This window comes from Tenrec ecaudatus, chromosome 15 (assembly GCF_050624435.1).
Source record: "Tenrec ecaudatus isolate mTenEca1 chromosome 15, mTenEca1.hap1, whole genome shotgun sequence".
NCBI classification, from domain to species: Eukaryota; Metazoa; Chordata; class Mammalia; order Afrosoricida; family Tenrecidae; genus Tenrec; species Tenrec ecaudatus.
In genome coordinates this window covers 42030605-42049363 of record NC_134544.1, presented here as the reverse complement: position 1 = coordinate 42049363, position 18759 = coordinate 42030605, and the positions used below count along the sequence as shown (strand labels likewise).

The window sequence follows — 18759 nt, the reverse complement described above, 5'->3', positions numbered from 1 at the left end:
TTTAAATCAATTCAAACATGTTTATACCTGTACTTGTCTCTCCTTTGCCAATTTTCTTCTAAAGTAAAATAACTAGTTCTCTAATAGTCTCATCTGCACTCTAATCTTACTAATTTTCCCTTAAAGATGTGGCCATTCAAAAATAGACAGTAACTACTACCTACAGGAGCCTGCTGGCCTAATGGGTTAGGGGTTACACTGCTGAATGCCAGGAGAGCAGTGACTCCAGCAGCCAGCTCCAAGGAAGGGACTGCTCCGTTAAACGGGCCATTTCTGCTCTGTCCTACAGGGTTGGAAGAGTCCGAATGAACTCAGTGCCAATGGCTTCGGTTTTGGAGCCGTGGTGTTGCAGTGAGTTGTATGTTGGGCTGCCAACTTCAAGGTCAGCTTGTTGACTCCACCAGTCACTTCACGGGAGAGAGATGTGATTGCCCACTCCAGTACAGATGGACAGCCTGGAAGACCACAGGAAGCAGTTCTACTCTGTTCTGCAGGGTTGCTATGAATCAGGATCGACTCACAGCAATTGGTTTGTTTATTTGTTTGTTTGGATAGTAAACTCTTTTAAGGCAATGTGTTTACTCTTCAGACTAGTATGTGATTCCTCACTAGCCTTTGGGTGAATTTTTATAAGAACAACAATCAGTAAATTGTATAATCCAGTTCAACTATTCATTTTAGTCATTTCTATTCACTCTTCATTTTTCCAAAGTGCTTTAAACCATTTTTTCATTGATATTAATCATAGGAAAACTATGAAAGATCAATATTAAACCCACAGAAATCTCAACTGTTTATAGTATCAATTGAATCAAGTTTTTACATTTATCCTAGTAAGAAGAAAGGCTAGACTCAGAAATACCAGTAGCAACAAAAAAGCTACCAGTGTTATTTTAGAAAGTTGTGCAGAAGTGATAGAACATCCCTAAAGATTACCAAGAAAAAAGTACTAATTGGACAATGGCCAACGTACACATGAGGACTAAAGCTTTCATATGAAATTCACCTGATAGTCTTGGGGTAAACTAAGTCTTGATCCAAAGTCACAAGGAAACTAAATGAATTCTTGCTACATAAGAATTCAACATAATAACTTAAAAAATTCTTTTAAAGAAACCCCACAGACTGTGTTCTGCACAGTTAATATGACTCAGCATGCCCATCTCAACCTCTACAATGATTACTCATCCATTTCTCACAAATTATTTCTGTTCTTTCCCAAAACCACAGTCCAAGGCTGATGTCACTTCATTTCCAAACCAAACCAAACCCAAGGCTGTTGGTTTGCAACTCAGAGCAACACTAAAGGACAAAATAGCACCACCGCACAGTGCTTCCCAGGCTGTCCATCTTCAAGCCGAGTGCTGCAGCTTTCTCCCATGGAGCAACTGGGGGACTTGAACCACCAACTCTTCAGTTAGCAACTGAGCACTTCAGTTACTGTGCCAACAGGTTCCTCTTCTCTCACCCAATGATTAATTAATTGAACCACTTGCAACAGTTTGAAATGTCAGACATTTGCTTCTAAAACTCCTTTCTTGGTGCCATATTTTTTATCTGGCTTCCTTGGGTGGCTCTTTCTCTGCAAAGCCCAATCTGCTACAGGATCCTTATGCATTTACATTATTTCATTATAGGTATATTACATGTTATATTCTTATTCCTTTTCTCTTCTCAGGTGAGGTCAGCACCAGCTTCACGCAGTTCTTCTATCTGATGCCTTATAAATAACTATCTATGGTAGCTACATAATTTCATGTCAACTTGATAAATAAAGTGAAGGGGTGTAGTTTAGCCTATCAATCAGGTCATAGTCACAGCCTGATGATGCCTCCTTGTGGGCTTGACCTTCTCATGAGGATTTTGGGACCTTCCTCTCTTTTTCCCTGGAGGTACACCACACACTCTCTCTGCTTCACTTTCCTGTGGAGGAGAGAGGCAGGGAGCTGAGGGAGCTCCATGGAGCCACCATGATGGTAGCCAGAGCCCTTGAGATGCTTCTACCACCATTAGATTCACAAGACTTTGCACCCACCAGGCCTGTGATCTTCCTGCATTCTGCATCATTGCACGAACTATACGAGTCTGAAGGGGAATTTATGGACTAGTATGGGACAAATGGGGTAATATAGGACTTAAAAAATGATGACTGGGATGGGATGTTTACTCAACATTCAATTTCTCTTTGATATAAAGCTCGCTCTCATACACATATGAAGGTCTCTCTAGTCAACCCAGTCTAACACGCCATCTTTCCAACTTTCTTTCTAAACTGGCACTTGGTTTTTGTATAGACACGATAACTTCACACGTCAAAATTTTCTTCTTCAAATGTTTCTCATTCTGAATCTTGGTAAGCGAAACCATCCACTTAGGTGACCAAGTCAATAAACTTGAAGAAATTGTAGAGTTTTCTTCTTCACGTCTCACACTGAATAAACTTCATTTTTTCAAAAGCATGTATTGGCATGGCGGTGTAAAACCTGCCAGGCTCTCTCGGTGGCTATATGATGCTGCTGCAAACAAAACGTCGAAGAATGTTCTTCTCCCTCTCTATAAATATACTCTATTTGTGCTTCCCATTCCCATTTCTGTTTACTTGATTCTAATTGTCATTATCTTTTTACTGATTGTCATAGTGCTTTCTAACCTGTTTCCTTTTTTACTCTTCCATCATGATATTGCCAGAATGAACTTTCCACAACCGAATCCCAATACAACCCAAATTTTAACTATGGGGTGGAATTCAAAGCTCTAAAAAAGGGGCTAAAAACTTCTTGATGGGTCTCCTTTATCCTTCATTCCTCTTACCATTTTCTCTCTGTCACCATCCTTGCCAACACTTCTGAAAGTAACTAAACCAAGCATGTTCGCTCATAAGTTTCTGCTTCAACACATACTTAAACCACTATCATGAATAATCCTCTCCATCTAGATAATTCCTGCTTACTCTCCCTTGCTCAATGCTGGCATTAATCTCTCTTTAAAATATTCCTTAAGACTCACTATTGTGCTTTGCGTGCCCTATTTCTGTTCTCTCATTTTAATCTGCCCATAGTCTATCACATTACTTATGAAATCAGATAGAAATCCAAGTTCAAGTCTCTCTCTCCTTTTAGACAAAGAGCTGTTGAAGACCTCACTTTCTTCACTCCTATATTCTTGACTACCGCAACAATGCCTTGCATGTAAGAGCTGTTCAGAAATATTTGATGAATAAATCAATTAGAGACAAATAGTCTACTTTGCATAGCTATCTCATTCATGTTCTAAAATTGCCATGTTATAAACCCATATCTAGCTGAGAATAAACAATGAGGTCCTAGCCAATAAACCCAAGTCCTCTCTTTCCTGTATGCATTCTGGCCTTCAAAGTTCGGCATAAAACCATAACTGAAAAATTCTAATCTTACATTTTCTTCAATGCGCTTATTCCGAGATGCATTTGTTCTAGGAAGACTTCTTTGACTATGACCACATGAGTGTTTGCTGTTGTTCTTGTTGTTAGGTGCCATTAAGTAAGTGTTCACTCACAGTGACCCTAGGTGTAATAGAAGGAAACACTCCCCAGTCCTGGGCCATCTTCACAGCTGCTCCGGTGTTCTCCAGGTGTGCTGTGAGTGGCTCCCAGCTGGGAGTCCATCCGCTGACACTGTCCTGGGTAACGGTCCACTGCTACTCGTCTGGTCAGTAGTAGCTAATTGTTCAGAACTGGACCGTTCTTCTCGTCTACCAGTAGTATGGCTCCCAACAGCTCAGCACCGTGCAAGTCACCAAGGCAGGACAAAATGACAGCCAAATGTTAAAGGAGGACACTAGAGCTATTATTTTCCTTGAACTCTTAATGATTTAACCCACGAATGACAACTAGTCCTAAAAAGCTTTCAGATATGCATTCTCTTTTCCAAAGTGTGTATCAAGGGCCTTAAAAGAATGCTTTGAGTGTGAGTTATGTAATTTGCCCTTTTCAAGGAATGCATAAAAACAGTCCCTCAGAATACTGTTCCCAGCGCAAGTTTCCAAGACTGGTTTCACAAAGTGAATTATAGTCTCTCTTCATCGGTGGTGAATGTTCAGTGGTCACCTGAGTGGTCTCCTTGAAGCAGGCATGCTGCTTCACTTCCAATGCTGCACTCGTGATTTCCCACCTGCTCTCCTGGCGCCCTGTCTCTGTGCAAGCTGCCTTTCTCTACCAGCATCACTCCTGCAGGTGCTGTGGCAGAGTAGACCTGGGCTCTGCAGGCTTGGAGTGGGTGGTTTTTTAGAAGTAGATGTCAGTCAACCCTTTCTTCCAGGGTGCCTAGGCTGGTTTTGAACCATCAACTTTTTGGTTAGCAGCCCAGGTATGTTAACTATTTTCACCACCAGGGACTCCCTCTTCCTTTACTAAATCAAATGAACATTCAGTTCCTCAGAAGGGGTGTCACCTTGTCTAGCTCCATCTTTCATTTTACTCTGCATATTTTGCTCGATGTGTGCTTTTTAGAACATCATTATAGTAGAGGTAGAAAACCAAACTCAGTGCCAGCGAGGCGATGCCAACTCATAAGCAGCCCTATTAGGAAACTGGCACTGCCCTTGTGGGTTTCTGAGCCTATAACACTTTACGGGAGTAGAAAGGCCTCTCTTTCTCCAGGAGAGGTATTCATCTCATTTATTATGCCCAGGAAATTATTTTAGTGTTAATTGTTCCTGTAATCATAGTAAATAAGAGCTGAAAGAGGAAAATCACTTTAGAAAAATCTTCACTGGACCCAAAGAAGAGGAAGTAAGATTCTTGAATGTTTATGCTTTAGAAAGGCAGGGTTATGTGGCAGACAGGAAAACCCAGAGTTAATTAGTCTTGTAAAAATCACATAGTGATTCAGATCATGTTAGCGAACATAAAGTCATTTGTGTTGGTGCGGTATGGCTTTAAGCCCACTCAAGAGGGTATCTTTGCATTGACTACAGCCTCCCTCAGGCAGAAATGCTTAAGGCTTGATAATGTCTAGTGACTTGCTTAAAAGAGGATAAAGCCACACACCTTCAGGCAAGGCAAAAGATTTAAATAGAGCCAATTTAGGAAATGAGGTGCTTCCTCAAATTCAGAAATTAATCCAGATTAAGATGTTTTGCTTTTAGGATTTATGTCAAAAGACCGGTTCATCTTCCAATTTATAGATGGGAGTAGACTAAGGGAGTGAAATTTGTATTTCATCAACTGCAAGTATTCCAAAATGTATCTTCAGAGCAAAGTCAGCGCACGTGCTTTCAAACAAGTAGAAGTTAAGCTTAAAAAAACACTTTTTTAGAAAAAAGCAGTTGTAATGATGGTATTTTATTCATTTTAGTATTATCTGGAAATTGAAAGCATATGTCTGAAATATGTTTGTCTTTGTGTACTACAGTTAATGATAAAGTTAATCCTTCAATTCATCCTTTAATCCACCCGTTTCATCAAGAAGACTGCCACTTAACAATTCTCTAGTGCACTCGGAGTCAATCTCAGCCATTCCCAGCTCTCTGAAGCAAATTGGAGAATTTCATTGAAACTTTACTGCCACGGGCAACTCTACTGCCAGGAGAAACTAGATGCTGACCTATATGCAGTCTAAAACTGTATCCACAATGGGTACCTAAAGCCCCATCGTTGCATTCAACACTTTCCCAGAGACAGACTTCCGAAGGATCATATGGATGAGAAACTGAATTCCAGTGATTCCTTGAACAATCATACAGACTGGTTTGCCTGAAGCATGGTGACGCTTGCTCTCTGGGAGTCCAGAAGCATTCTGTTATATAAGGGGGCTTCAGAAAGTTTTCAGAAATATCCCATTTCCTCTTAATTCTATTTGTCCACAATCCTTTCGGAGCCTACTCATATTTTATAGACACATACAACAAACAGAGTTATAAGCATCTTGGTAATGAATTATTGGCATTCGTTTCAATTTTTGTAATAGGTTTATTGTTAATAAGCCTCATCTCCTACAGCACGTATTAGTTTGCAACCTTCATGTCCAACTCAGAACCCCTGGAAATCAAGAGGAGCTCACCTTGCTTCCATTTTCTCTCGCCTCCCGTTCCATCTTGAGGTCAGACACTAGAAGGTTCTTGTATTTGCTTTTCCCATTACTGCTGTTCTCGTCTATTCTGTACTCAGAAGTCAGCTGCGCAGAGAGGGGACTGTCACTCAGGTTCAGTGGCTGCTCGTCCTGTTCCAGCCCAGTTTTGCTTTCACTGTTGGGGTCTCCCATCTCCCTGCCGTGTGCTCCCCCAGAAGCAACAGAACCATGCCCCAGAGTCTCATTGCCATTAAAGCTCTCTGCAGCAGAATCATCTGTTGGGAAGAGAGAAAACAAACACACAAACATTCATTTTCATTATTATGCTATTCGGTGTCTACTGCAACTGGCATTTCTTGAGTTACTACTATGGACTTGATGTGTTTTGTAATCTTACATGTACCACGTGATTCCACCTTAGGAATGAACTGAGGAAGCAGTCAGAGTAATTTTTATTTTCACGCCCCAAGTTAGGCACGAGAAGAACTGAAATAAGAACAAAAGATGTAAAGCAGCAGGTGTTCAATGACAAATGGAATCTCAGTGAAAAGTTGATTTAAAAAACCAAGAGAAAAAGTAATAATTTTGCAGATAGGTGCTGTCTTCCCATGCAGAATACACAGGATGTACTTAGTGAGAGCATCCACCTGCACTGCTCGTGGGGCTGCACCTTGTCACATACTTTATGGAGAGTCAGGCATGTGTTCCCAAGATAGGAAAGACGCTCAGAACCTTGGCGCAAATCACTGCGCTGTGAGATAGTTACGCTGAAGGGGTCTAGTCTTTATATGGGTATCTGTGCAAATGAAAACACACTGAACTTAATCTTGTTTCCAATAGTAAACATTCAAAAATAATGTAAATTGCCAAAGATAGAGGATTGGCTTAATGCATATTAGAATAGCTAAGATAGTATGCAGTCATCCAATGTCCCACTCTAGAGATAAGGAGGACTAAGAATCATGAGATATTTAATGGAAAAACAACTGCAAAACAGCATGCTCAGGAAGACCTCAATTTTGTAAAAAAAAAAATCATACAGATACATAGGAAAAAGTTTGAAAATATGTACACATATATGTGTGTATATATCACAATATTTATAGTCCATTATGACTGATATAATACTGAATTTTTAAAATAGTCTTATCTACAACTAATATATATTTCCAATAACAACAAAAAATCCAATGGTAATAGATGCTGCTGTTGGGGCCAGTGACCTGCTGCCCCTCACAGCACAGCAGCCTATGGGAAACAGAAGGAAGCAGGCTCGGCCCCTCCTCACAACTGCCACTGTTGTAACCTCTGTCTCATCTGTCTTTATAAGGGATCTCTCTCTCTCTCTCTCTCTCTCTCTCTCTCTCTCTCTCTCTCTCTCTCTCCAACTCTGTACTTCACTAAGGAAGATACATTTCCCCGAGGGCTGGTCGGTCTCTCCTGATAACATGTTCAAAGTATGGCAGTTGAAGTCCAGCGATGCTCGCTTCTAAGGAGTATTTGGGACAGAGTAGTTTGTTCTTCTTGCAGTCCACAGTACTTTCAATATTGCTCCTGTACTCTACAATTCAAATGCACAGATTCTTCTGCAGTCTTCCTCAGTCACTGTCCGGTTGCATACGCACACGGGTGATAAAAGCACCATGACTTGGGTCTGGTTCTCTTTAGTCCTCAGAGTGACCTTATGCCTCCATCGCATTTTAAAAAGGGCTTGTACAGCAGACTTGCTCAATTGGACTGCAGCTCCCCTGGGCACTGATTGTGGACCCATGGAAAATGAAATCGTTGACAACTTCAGTCGCTTCTCTGTTTCTCATGAGATTATCTATTGGTCCAGATATGATGATGCTGTTTGCACATTGAGTTGCAGTCCATCCTGAAGGCTGCAGTCTTGGATCTTCATCAGCAAGTACCTCCAGTCCTATTTGCTTTTCGTACGCATGGCTGTGGCATCTGCACATCACAGCTTGCTGGTGAGACTTTCTCCAGGGTTAATGCCACACTCCTCTTCATTTAATTCACGTGCTCAATTATCTGCTCAAGACCCAGATGGGATAAGTATACAAGTGCACTCTCAAACAAGTGCACCCTTTTCCTCATGGTTTTGTTGATAAGTAACACACCTTTCCTGATTAAGTGGTGTGCATGTGTGAGGTGTGTGTGTGTATGAACATTTGCCTATGATCTGCATGGTCAGTAGTTAGAAACACCAACAGAAAGACTGGCCTTTCTACTCCCATTAACAGTTACAGTCTTGAAACCCCACATGGAGCTGCCATGAGTCAGCACTAACTCGATGGCAGTGAGGCGAAAAAGTGCATGGGTGTGTCCGTATGTATGTATGTACGTATGCATGTATGTATATACATATTAATTGTAACCATTTAGAATAATGACAAGAACAATAAAAGGAAAAGAAAAAATAGGGAAGCATATTTAAACAAAATTGATTTCAAAGTAAAAAAAATAAAGTTGTATATTAATGGTAACTTACAGAGAGAAAGAAACAAAGTTTACATAAAATTCTAATTTTCTTTATCGCTCTCATTTTTATTTATGTAATAGAGATTTGCCATTAATCTCAAAGGATTATAATGGACAAGTATATAAAATTGTTTCTTTTAATTAAAGGGTTTATTGAAACATGTAAATGCAAGTGAACAGGGAAATCATATTTAATACGTATGATATTTGGTTTGTATTCTTAATATCATGCTTAGTTTTGTGTGGTACAATGAAATATTTGGTGCATTCTAATTAATTAGATTTTAGAAAGAATATTTAAATTATGAAGAAGCATAGCACATTTATCTATCTAACAACTATTTATTGAATGCCTACTCTGGAGACAATAGGTTAAACATTGGTTTATACTGACTCTGCTTTCATTGAGTTCACAGTTAATTAAAAAGCACACACACACACAGAAAAATAGACATGAATTTGAGATGCAAAGAAAAAAGATGGTGATCTAGCACACAGGACAAAAATGACCCAAAGGACTTCTGGTCTTTTGATGGGTGAACCTTAACTATGTGGAGGAACTCGGAGAGAATGTTTCTAACAGAGATCCCAGCAAGTGCAAAGTCACCGATCAAAGAACATGCAAGATACTTGAGATCTTTGATGCCATAAGATTAAAGTATTGAACACAAAGAAAATGAAGAAAATAAACCAATATAGTGAAGAAGGTCGGTTCAGAGTACTTTGTATGTCACATAGCTTATATTTTTTCTTCTAGGGCAATTTTAGGTTTAGGGGTACACACCACAGGGATTTTTGAGTTGTAAAGAGATAGTGGGGAGGAGATGAGTCACTCAGGGTTCAGTGTCACTTAACAGTGAAACTCACAACCTTCCTCTAGTTCTTAAACGCTTCTTCCCCTCCAACTATCATGATCCCAATTCTACCTTGCAAACCTGGTTAGACCAGAGGATGCACAGCGGTACAATTGGGATCTGGAAACACAGGGAATCTAGGACAGATGAACCCCTCTGGACCAACGGTGAGAATGACTATACCGGGAAAGGGAGGGGGGTTAGAAAGGGGGAGCGAATCTTGGGGTTCTACATATAGCCTCCTCTCTGGGGGATGGGAAACAGGAAAGTGGGTGAAGGGAGATGCCTGGAAGTGTAAGATAAGATAAAATAATAATTTATAAATTATTAAGGGTTCATGAGGGAGGGAGGAATGGGGAGGGAAAGGGAGGGGAAAAGGATAATGAGCTGACTCCAGGAACCCAAGTGGAAGGCAAATTTTGAGAATGACGAGGGCAACGAATGTATAAGGGTGCTTTACTCAATTGATGTATGTATGCATTGTGATAAGAGTTGTATGAGCCCCAATAAAATGATTTTTAAAAAAAAGATCATTCTGACTCCCTGAGAATAAGTGAATGAACTGGGGACCAGATGAAAGCTGGGAAGACTCGGTAAGAGATCTAATCTAGCAATGTCAAAAGTTCAAAGTAAAGCAACAGCAGTGGAGTAAAAGGAAGGATGGACTAGGAAGACAATGAGGTAATAGAATGAATATGTGATAGTTAATTTTAATTATCCACTTGACCAGCTATTTGATCAAATATTAGTCTAGATTCATTATTGAGCGTATATATGACAATTGGCCTAAAGTAAAATAGATAATCCTCCATAGCCTGAGTGGGCTTCATCAATCAGTTGAAGTCCTAAGAGCAAACAGAGTTTCTCTCCACAAGAGTATCCTGCCTCCAGATTATAAACAAGCATCTGAGTGAGGACCAAGTTGACAGTAAAAAGTAGATATCTTGCCTAAACTTCTCCATTCTTCTCTTCCGCTGCCTGGGCTGTCTATTTGGGGACACAATCCTGTAGGAATCTCCAGTCTGTGGTCTGACCCATCGATTTTGAATTTGTGAGCCTCCACAAACAAGTGAGGCAGTTTCTTAAATCTGTTTCTCTCTTTTGCTGGTTTCTTGAGAGATCTGTAACTAAGAAATAGGATTGGCAATGCCAAATAAAATGTGGGTATGAAAAATAAACATGGGTCCCAGAGAGGGTCCAGGCCTCTTTCCAGTAAGACATGAAGACAGTACATATTTTACTTTAATTTTCAATAAATTAGTCATTTTCAGCCATTTTCTAAAATAATACTCTATGAAAACACTAACATATGTTCATAAGGCATGAGTAAATCACTCTTTTTTGAAATCACTCATTCAGGAAAATCACACTGGAGATTTTAGGAGTGACTAAAAATACTATAAGATTTTGCATAGCTATTATATGGAGAAATCAGAAGCATTCTTCTAACAATTAAATACCTAGGATTTTTGAAAGGTGTAAGTAGGGTAATTATATGCATACAAATAGCTTGGAGAATTGTACACATTCTTTTAAGCCAATTCAAATCTTAGGCTAACATATGCAAGCATTTTTTGATTACTTAGATTACACTTTTCTGAGAAAGTTCAAAGATAAAGATAGTACACACATCAAAGGCCAATTATTTAATTCAAAAACACACAGGAGTGTAATTAAACATCTGGGTATCTGAATCCTTTAAAATAAAAATGTACTAAACATTTCATGTATAGTAAGCTTTCTCAATATGTTAAAATGCAAATAAACTTAAAGACATACTACATTTTAAAACAGAGACTACATTACTATGAAATAAATTCAATTTCTATTAGTTACAAATTTAATAAGGAATGGCATTGGCAGGTAAGCGTTGAACTGCTAACCAGAAAGTCAGCAGTTCAAACCCACCAGCCCCTCTGAGAAAGGAAGATAAGACTATCTATTCCAGTAGAGGTTTACAGCCTCAGAAACCTCTATATATGAATCTATGAACCAAATGGACTTCATAGCAGTGGGTTTGGGGTTTCTGCTGTTTCTTCAATCCAAAGTGATCAAATAGATCTAGCAAAGAATGTTCCTTTCTTTCATGTAAGAGAAACATTATTAATGATAAAGGTAGTTCTTAATAAATGTCATGTGTTTATAATTTTGACCTGAAATGTAAACAATGAAGGAGAAATTATTTTTAGATTGAGCAGTTCACTCCAGCTGTTGCCAAGGTAACCAAAGTCAGCAGGTTTACATATTTCATTCCCAGGTAAATCAGTATATTTTATGGGGGGAAAAAAGATTGCTTTACTCATTGTCTCAAATATATTTTCACCTATTTTATAATTCACACAGCAGAAGGATCAGTAATGTTAGAAATAGCATTATTTTATAAATTGAAATTTAAAACCAAGTTTTCAATGTCTGTATGTTACATACACGCAACATAAAGCCAGGAATAAACATTATACTGAGAAAAAAGTAACAATGATGTATTTTCTTGCTTTGTGTAGTCATATAGATGCTCTTTCCTCTCTTCTATAAAGATAATTTTTCTGGACTGAAAATTACAGATCTCAGACACCACACTCACACTCAATTCACACCCGTCTGCTGCATTTCCTGGTGAGCCTGCTTCCTTACCCCGCATAGTTTGCTCCCTCCCAGTGGCTGCTGGCCTGTGGTTCCAGATGGCAGGGCTCAGCACCAGACCCGTGGTCCAGAGCTGGAGATAAGGCCCTGATACAGAGAGGTGGTGCTTTCCTCAAAGTTTCTGCTTGGGTACCATGACATTTGAACCAAAGATTCTGTATTTGACTCAAAGATATCCACACCTGAAGCTCTGGAAAATAAGAATACTCAAGGTGGACTGTCAAGGCAGGGTCGTACGGAATCCAATGACAGACATCAGGATAGCAGGATTAATTTGCTATAAGGAGTCCTGCTGGCACTCTTAGTTAGGTGTTACGCTTTTACCAGCAAGGTTGGTAGTTCAACTCTACTAGCTGCTAGTTTGCAGAAAGGTGAGGCCATCTGCTTCTATAAATATTTACTATCACGGAAACCACTATGAGTTGCAGATAAACAGCTCTGAGTTGAGATTGACTTGATGGCAGAAGGTGTTTTGATTTGGGTCTGGTTAGTGGAGATAACTCATGGGGACCCTATAGAACAGGGTAGAACTGCCCCTATGGGATTCAGAGACTAACAGTTTTGTTATGGGAGTCTAAACCCTCAGGTTTTTCCCAAGGAGTGACTGGTGGTTTTGAACTGCTAGCCTTGAGGCTAACAGCACAACATGTACCCACTATGCCCCAGGGCTGCCATGAGTCAGAATTGGATGAGTGGCAGTCATTTTTGACTTTGACTTGATTGGATGGAATAACGTTCTTGTTGTGGATAGAGACCTTTACATTAGCACAAATACAGTTCTTATCTGTACATTCCAGCACCACTACTAACTGTATACTATTTATGTTCTTCTCTTCCTTTCTATGGCTCATTCTTGTTCAATTAGCAGAAGCTCTGAGCTTACCACACACTTAATGATTTTAATGTCTCACCTATATCTTATGCATATGGAGTTTCATCACCACCAAATTTTCTACAAAAGAGAATTAACCCATAACAGTGCGCATGTATGCATGCATGTGTGCGCACATAAATATAGAGATAGATTTAAGTGATAACAAAAATAAGTATATATATGGGGATTGGAGTAGGGAAAATAGGTAACATGTTTGTCTGCTAACAGAAAAGTTGAGGTTCAAGCCCACTTAGAAGCATCGAGAAAGCAATTCCTGCCATAGACTTATGAAAAATGACCTGTTGGAAACTATACAGAATATATTTCTATGACACACACAGACTTGCCATAGCTAGAATCTCTTTAACAGCAACATTTTTAAGTATATAAAGAAACTTAAGTATATATTTATGTATGTTGTTTGTGCAGACACACACAAACAAGCAGATGCTCTATATGTTGTATGTGTGTGCATATATATATATATATATATATATATATATATATATATGAAATCTCCCAAAGCACCTGACCTATTTTCTTATTCAGTTATTCTCAACAGCTCACCATAGCCTTCAGGCCAAGTGCCTTAGGCAAAATGAATATATATATATATATATATATATATATATATATATATATATATAAAATCCTCATGTTAAAATTTATAGTTGAAGGCTTAGTTTTTAAATCCAGGTCAAATGTTCATAGCACCCAAATAGGATTTTATTATTCCCTCTAAATCCACCAAGTCTTCACCAATAGATTCTTCATGACTTCTGAGAAAATTCCCCATAACCCCAACTTTCAAATTCATAATATAGATTTAAATTACATTGTTCCAAAAACAATAATATATCAATATTATAAAACAGTGGGGAAATAATACAACTTCTCATTTAATTTGCAGACTAAAGAATTTATCCGAATTCCTCTCTATTTCTGTCTTCTCTCAGCTACCACACATAACCTAAATGAACCTATGCCATAGATCTGTTTCTGACTGAGACTGACATTACAGGAGAGAGTAGAACTGCCCCGTAGGGTTTCCAATGTTGTCATCTTCATGGCAGCAGATTGTCACCTTTTTATTCTGTGCATCAGCTGGTGGGTTTGAACTATTAGCAGCTCCTTCTCCTTGTTTTATTTTTTACTTGTTTTTTAGGGGCTCATATGACTCTTATCACAATCCATACATACATCAATGTGTAAAGCACATTTGTACATTCATGGCCCTCATCATGCTAAAAACATTTGCTCTCTACCTAAGCCCCTGGCATGAACTCTTCATTTTTTCCCTCCCTACCTCATGAACCCTTGATGATTTATAAATGATTATTTTGCCATATCTTGTCCTGTCCGATGTCTCTCTTCACCCACTTTTCTGTTGTCCATCCCCCTCAGGGAGGAGGTCACATGTAGATCCTTGTAATCTGTTTCCCCTTTCAAACCCACCCTCTCTCTGCCCTTCCGGTATCACCACTCATACCACTGATACTGAAGGGATCATCCGCCCTGGATTCCCTGTGTTTCCTGTTCCTATCTGTACCAGTATACATCCTCTGGTCTAGCCAGATTTGTAAGGTAGAATTTGGATCATTATAGTGGGGGAGGAGGAAGCATTTAGGAACTAGAGAAAAGTTATATGTTTCATTGTTGCTACATCACACCTTGACTGGCTCATCTCCCCGAGACCCTCCTGTCAGGGTATGTCCAGTGGCCTACAAATGGGTTTGGGGTCTCCACTCCCCACTGCCCCTCTCATTCACTATGATATGATTTTTGTTCTGATGATGCCTGATACCTGATCCCTTCAACACCTCGTGATCGTACAGGCTGGTGTGCTGCTTCCATATCTTTGATAGCTGGGCACCATAAGCTTTCTTCACCACATTTGCTTATGCACATATTTGTCTTCAGTGATTGTATCAGGAAAGTGAGCACACAATGGTATGATTTTTTGCTTTTTGATGCCTGAGAACTGATCCCGTCAGCACCACGTGATCACACAGGCTGGTGTGCTTCTTCCATGTGGGCTTTGTTGCTTCTGAGCTAGATGGCCGCTTGTTTACTTTCAAGCTTTTAAGACCCCAGATGCTATATCTTTTGATAGCCGGGCACCATCAGCTTTCTTCACTCCTTCTCCTTGTTGTGAGATGCCGTCAGGTCAATTCCAAGTAATGTGACCCTATGCACAAAAGTATGAAACCCTGTCTGGACCTACACCATCCTAACCCCCTAGCCATAAGGTCTTCAATAAAATGGAGGTTTACGCACTAATGAACTATGTTTTATGTTTGAGGAAGAAAGGTCAGGCAATTTGCCCCTGTAAAGATTTTAAAAGCCTGGGAAACCCTCTTTAGGGCAGTTGTGAGTTGAAATTGATTTGATAGCAGCATATTTTGTTCTTGTTGTTATTGGTTCTTTTCAGAAACATCAATATTCCTCCATTGTCACAGTAAAGGATTACATTAGCTCTCTGGTTTTGTATCAGAATGTAGTTCATTCACAAGGACTTTCATTGAAACACCATATCCTACTAAACATTATTCAGTTGATTAAACCATGCTAAAAATCAGGCAAGCAAAGGTGGTAGCTTGCTTGCCCTCCCAAGTTCTATGGTGATAGATCTCGTAGTTCTAAAACATAGGCTGATATGATCCAGAATTGATTCCATGGCAGTGAGTTTGTTTTCGGTGCTAGTGTTTAGACGTGTGCCTTCATACCACCTCCAGATTCTTAGAATGTTTCCTTTCTACAGCTACCAAAGGTAAATGAACTCACAGACTTCATGTGGTGTCGATTATAGTGAATTTGGTTCTTCCACTTAACTCACATCAAGACAGGCAGATGGTACTCTAGGAATCGTATCTGATAGAATTGTGGATGGAGCAGAAAAGCAACAGAAAACCCAGTTGTTGAGTAAGGCTCTGTACTCTTCTTTGGATGGTTCTATCTTTGGAGAACAGCTCTTGACTCTTTAACCAGTTAGCCATCATGAACTGAGCACCATCTGATTGATTAACTCAGGGATTTAGACATGATTGGAGCCCTTCTTTATAAAGTATAAAAGCTCTAGACAGAAAGTTATTTCCTAAGGCCCAATGGCATGCGACAAACCTACCACACAACTGTTCTCTTTCCATCTCTGTCTACTGTCTTGAAACAAATGCTTCATGAAAAAAATGGATTGAAGATGAAGATGAAGACTATCACCCTGTTTCCCATGCTTGGTTTCCATGACTATGAGAATCTCTGCAATGGAACATTCATTTTCCTTGGTGTGTCCAGATGGAGAAGGAAAATCTATTAAATATTTAGGACTGTGTGCAGCAAACCTTGTTGTGCACTCTTCTTAGGAAAAAGGGACATGGGAGGTGATGGTTTATACTACTGATCAGTGGATAGAGCCCTGGTGGTACTGAGAGTTAGACATTGGGCAGCTAACTACCAAGTCAGAGGCTCAAACCCAACAGCCACTCTACATGAAAAAGATGAAACTCTCCGCTCTCATTGAGATTGACATTCTCCTGTGGATCACTTCTACTCTGTCCAATGGGGTGGGCACAAGTCCAAATGAACTCGATAGCATCTATTGTTTTTATTTGATTTTATGTGGTATAAAGACTTGGAACACTCTTAGGTTGGAAGATGTTTAACAAACATTACATGGAAGTTGTTATTGATTAATCCTTCAGAATCTGCCAAGGGCTTGAAAATATCCACGTCATGTCAATATCCATCAAAAATTCACCATGGTATGAGAAAATCAGATGATGCCCAGCTGTCAAAAAGAATAGTGTCTGGAATTTTAAGGCTTGTCTTAAAATAAGCAGCCATATAAGTGATGTGTCAGCTGATTCCATACAGAAGACCACACCAGTCTTTGTGATCCAAGTATCATAAATAATACAATCCAAATCAGGAAGAGGGAATGCTATCAGAGCTTAACTTCTGAACACTGGGTTTACAGAAGGCAATGGATGGCAGCGGAAGCCCCAAATCCACTTGCAGTTTCTCCATGAGGACTGAGCCTCTGGTGAGTCCTTTCTGACCACAGTCCAGAGATGTGATGCACTGTGTGATCAGCCAGAGAGCAGTATAAAATCAACTGTTACAAAAGCAGTTGGGTTAAAATAAAACACCTTAACATTTGCTCTTCATTTAGAGTCATTGAAAATTTGTTCCAATTTTTAGTATTCTCTACTTTTTTTGATTGAAGTGTTCCTCTGTTTTATTTTTTTATTGTTGGGTCTTTATTTGTATCCTGATTTTGTTTGGAGTGTTTTTCTGTATAGGAAATCCAGGATAATTAAATCTATAGAGACAATAATTGGGTTAACAATTACCTAGGAGTGTAGCTGGGGAAACTGGGGGGGGGGGGATGGGGAGCTAACAACAGTGATTCCAAGAAAGAGGAACATGTTCTAAATTGATTGTTGTGATGATTGCCCAGCTCTTCTCAATATGATTGACCTGTTCAATTGTATGACAAGTGAATTATATACCAATAAAATGATTTTTTTTAATTTAGATGCTGTTCTTATAATCATGTACACAGTATGAGTATAATCATGTATGCAGTAGAACATTTCTTCATCCTGCCTGCTGAAACCAAGGTGGTTCAAAAGGGTGATGTGCATAGTGGCAAGACAGGAGTGGAGTCTATAAATTGATAGGAGCTGTCCTTTATTCACTAGATTGATCTGATTGCCCAGTTTGCCGAACCTATTGCCTAAACTTAATGTCTTGATAAAGTACATACTTCTCAGCAAATTTCCAGTCTTTCTGTGGGAAAATAACCCTCGATTGTCACGGTGATTTGAGACTTATTCTCAATGGAATGGACAGTTTTCCCCTTGATTTGGTCTTTTTTGCCCATTCTTTTGCTATTACCACCACCTGTGAACCTCAGAATATTTTACAGACAACTATTGCTTCCCCTTAACATTTATTTTAATTCACAGAATCTCATAATACTAAGATAATGAAGCACATGAAGAATTTCCCTTGGAGGTATCTTTTTACTCCATCATAAAGAAATGAGTGACCTTAAAAATAATGGGCTTATCTATTAAAAACAGCTGCCGTGCCATGGGGAGGCTGCACTTGAGTCTCAAGGGATGCCTTTCAGGATGTGACACAGATTCTAAACCAGCTGCTGCTCTTCAGGGCTGCCTTTCTCTTAGCTACAATATCAGTATAGAAAACAGGGATTTCCAGAGATGAGAGAAGCATTTCTCACAATACTTCTCAACAACCACAGGCTCCTCCAGCCTGGAGGAAAGGCATCTTCAAGTAACGAGACAGGCAACTGGTCATTCATGCCCCACAGGCCCATAAGAAAATAGACAAAAAGAAGTGCTTCGTGTTGGTTGAGATAATTAGCTCTGCCTACCAAGGAAAAATAAATGACACTGGACAAAATGTGCTGCAAGGTAGACACTCAGGGAGCAATGAGAGCATTTATCATTGCACTCTGCAGAAAGGACATTATTGTGAAGTCAATCCTAGTAGGCAGACACAAGATCTCATTTCCTGACATGATTCCCTTCCTGGCAAAATTCCATAATTAGTTCAATTTCTAACTAATGAAGAGAAAAGGAGGGTATCATAGAGTCAGTTAGTCATAAATAGCTATGACTTTGAAACCAGATACACAAACTAGGAGGGTAATCCATGTGTGGATTTGCTTATTGGCAAATATCTCAAGATCAAAAATGTATTTCTCTTTTCCGTTAGTATTACTGTGGTCTTTACATAATCTCGTGTCAGCATGAGGAGATTACGGGAGACAGGTTGGACTCTAGACTGTCAATCAGGTCACAGCCCGATGATGCCTCCCATGGGCATGGCCTTC

General features: G+C 39.5%; 1 protein-coding gene across 4 annotated transcripts in view; it reads right to left on the bottom strand.

The window, feature by feature from the left end:
* NOL4 (nucleolar protein 4) overlaps positions 1-18759 on the bottom strand; it is a 418254-nt gene that overhangs the window by 188435 nt on the left and 211060 nt on the right. For all 4 annotated transcript variants that reach the window (XM_075532843.1, XM_075532842.1, XM_075532844.1 and 1 more), the window contains one exon: positions 6039-6322. In XM_075532843.1, coding sequence (XP_075388958.1) covers positions 6039-6322 — 284 coding nt within the window. The remainder of the gene's footprint in view (positions 1-6038; positions 6323-18759) is intronic.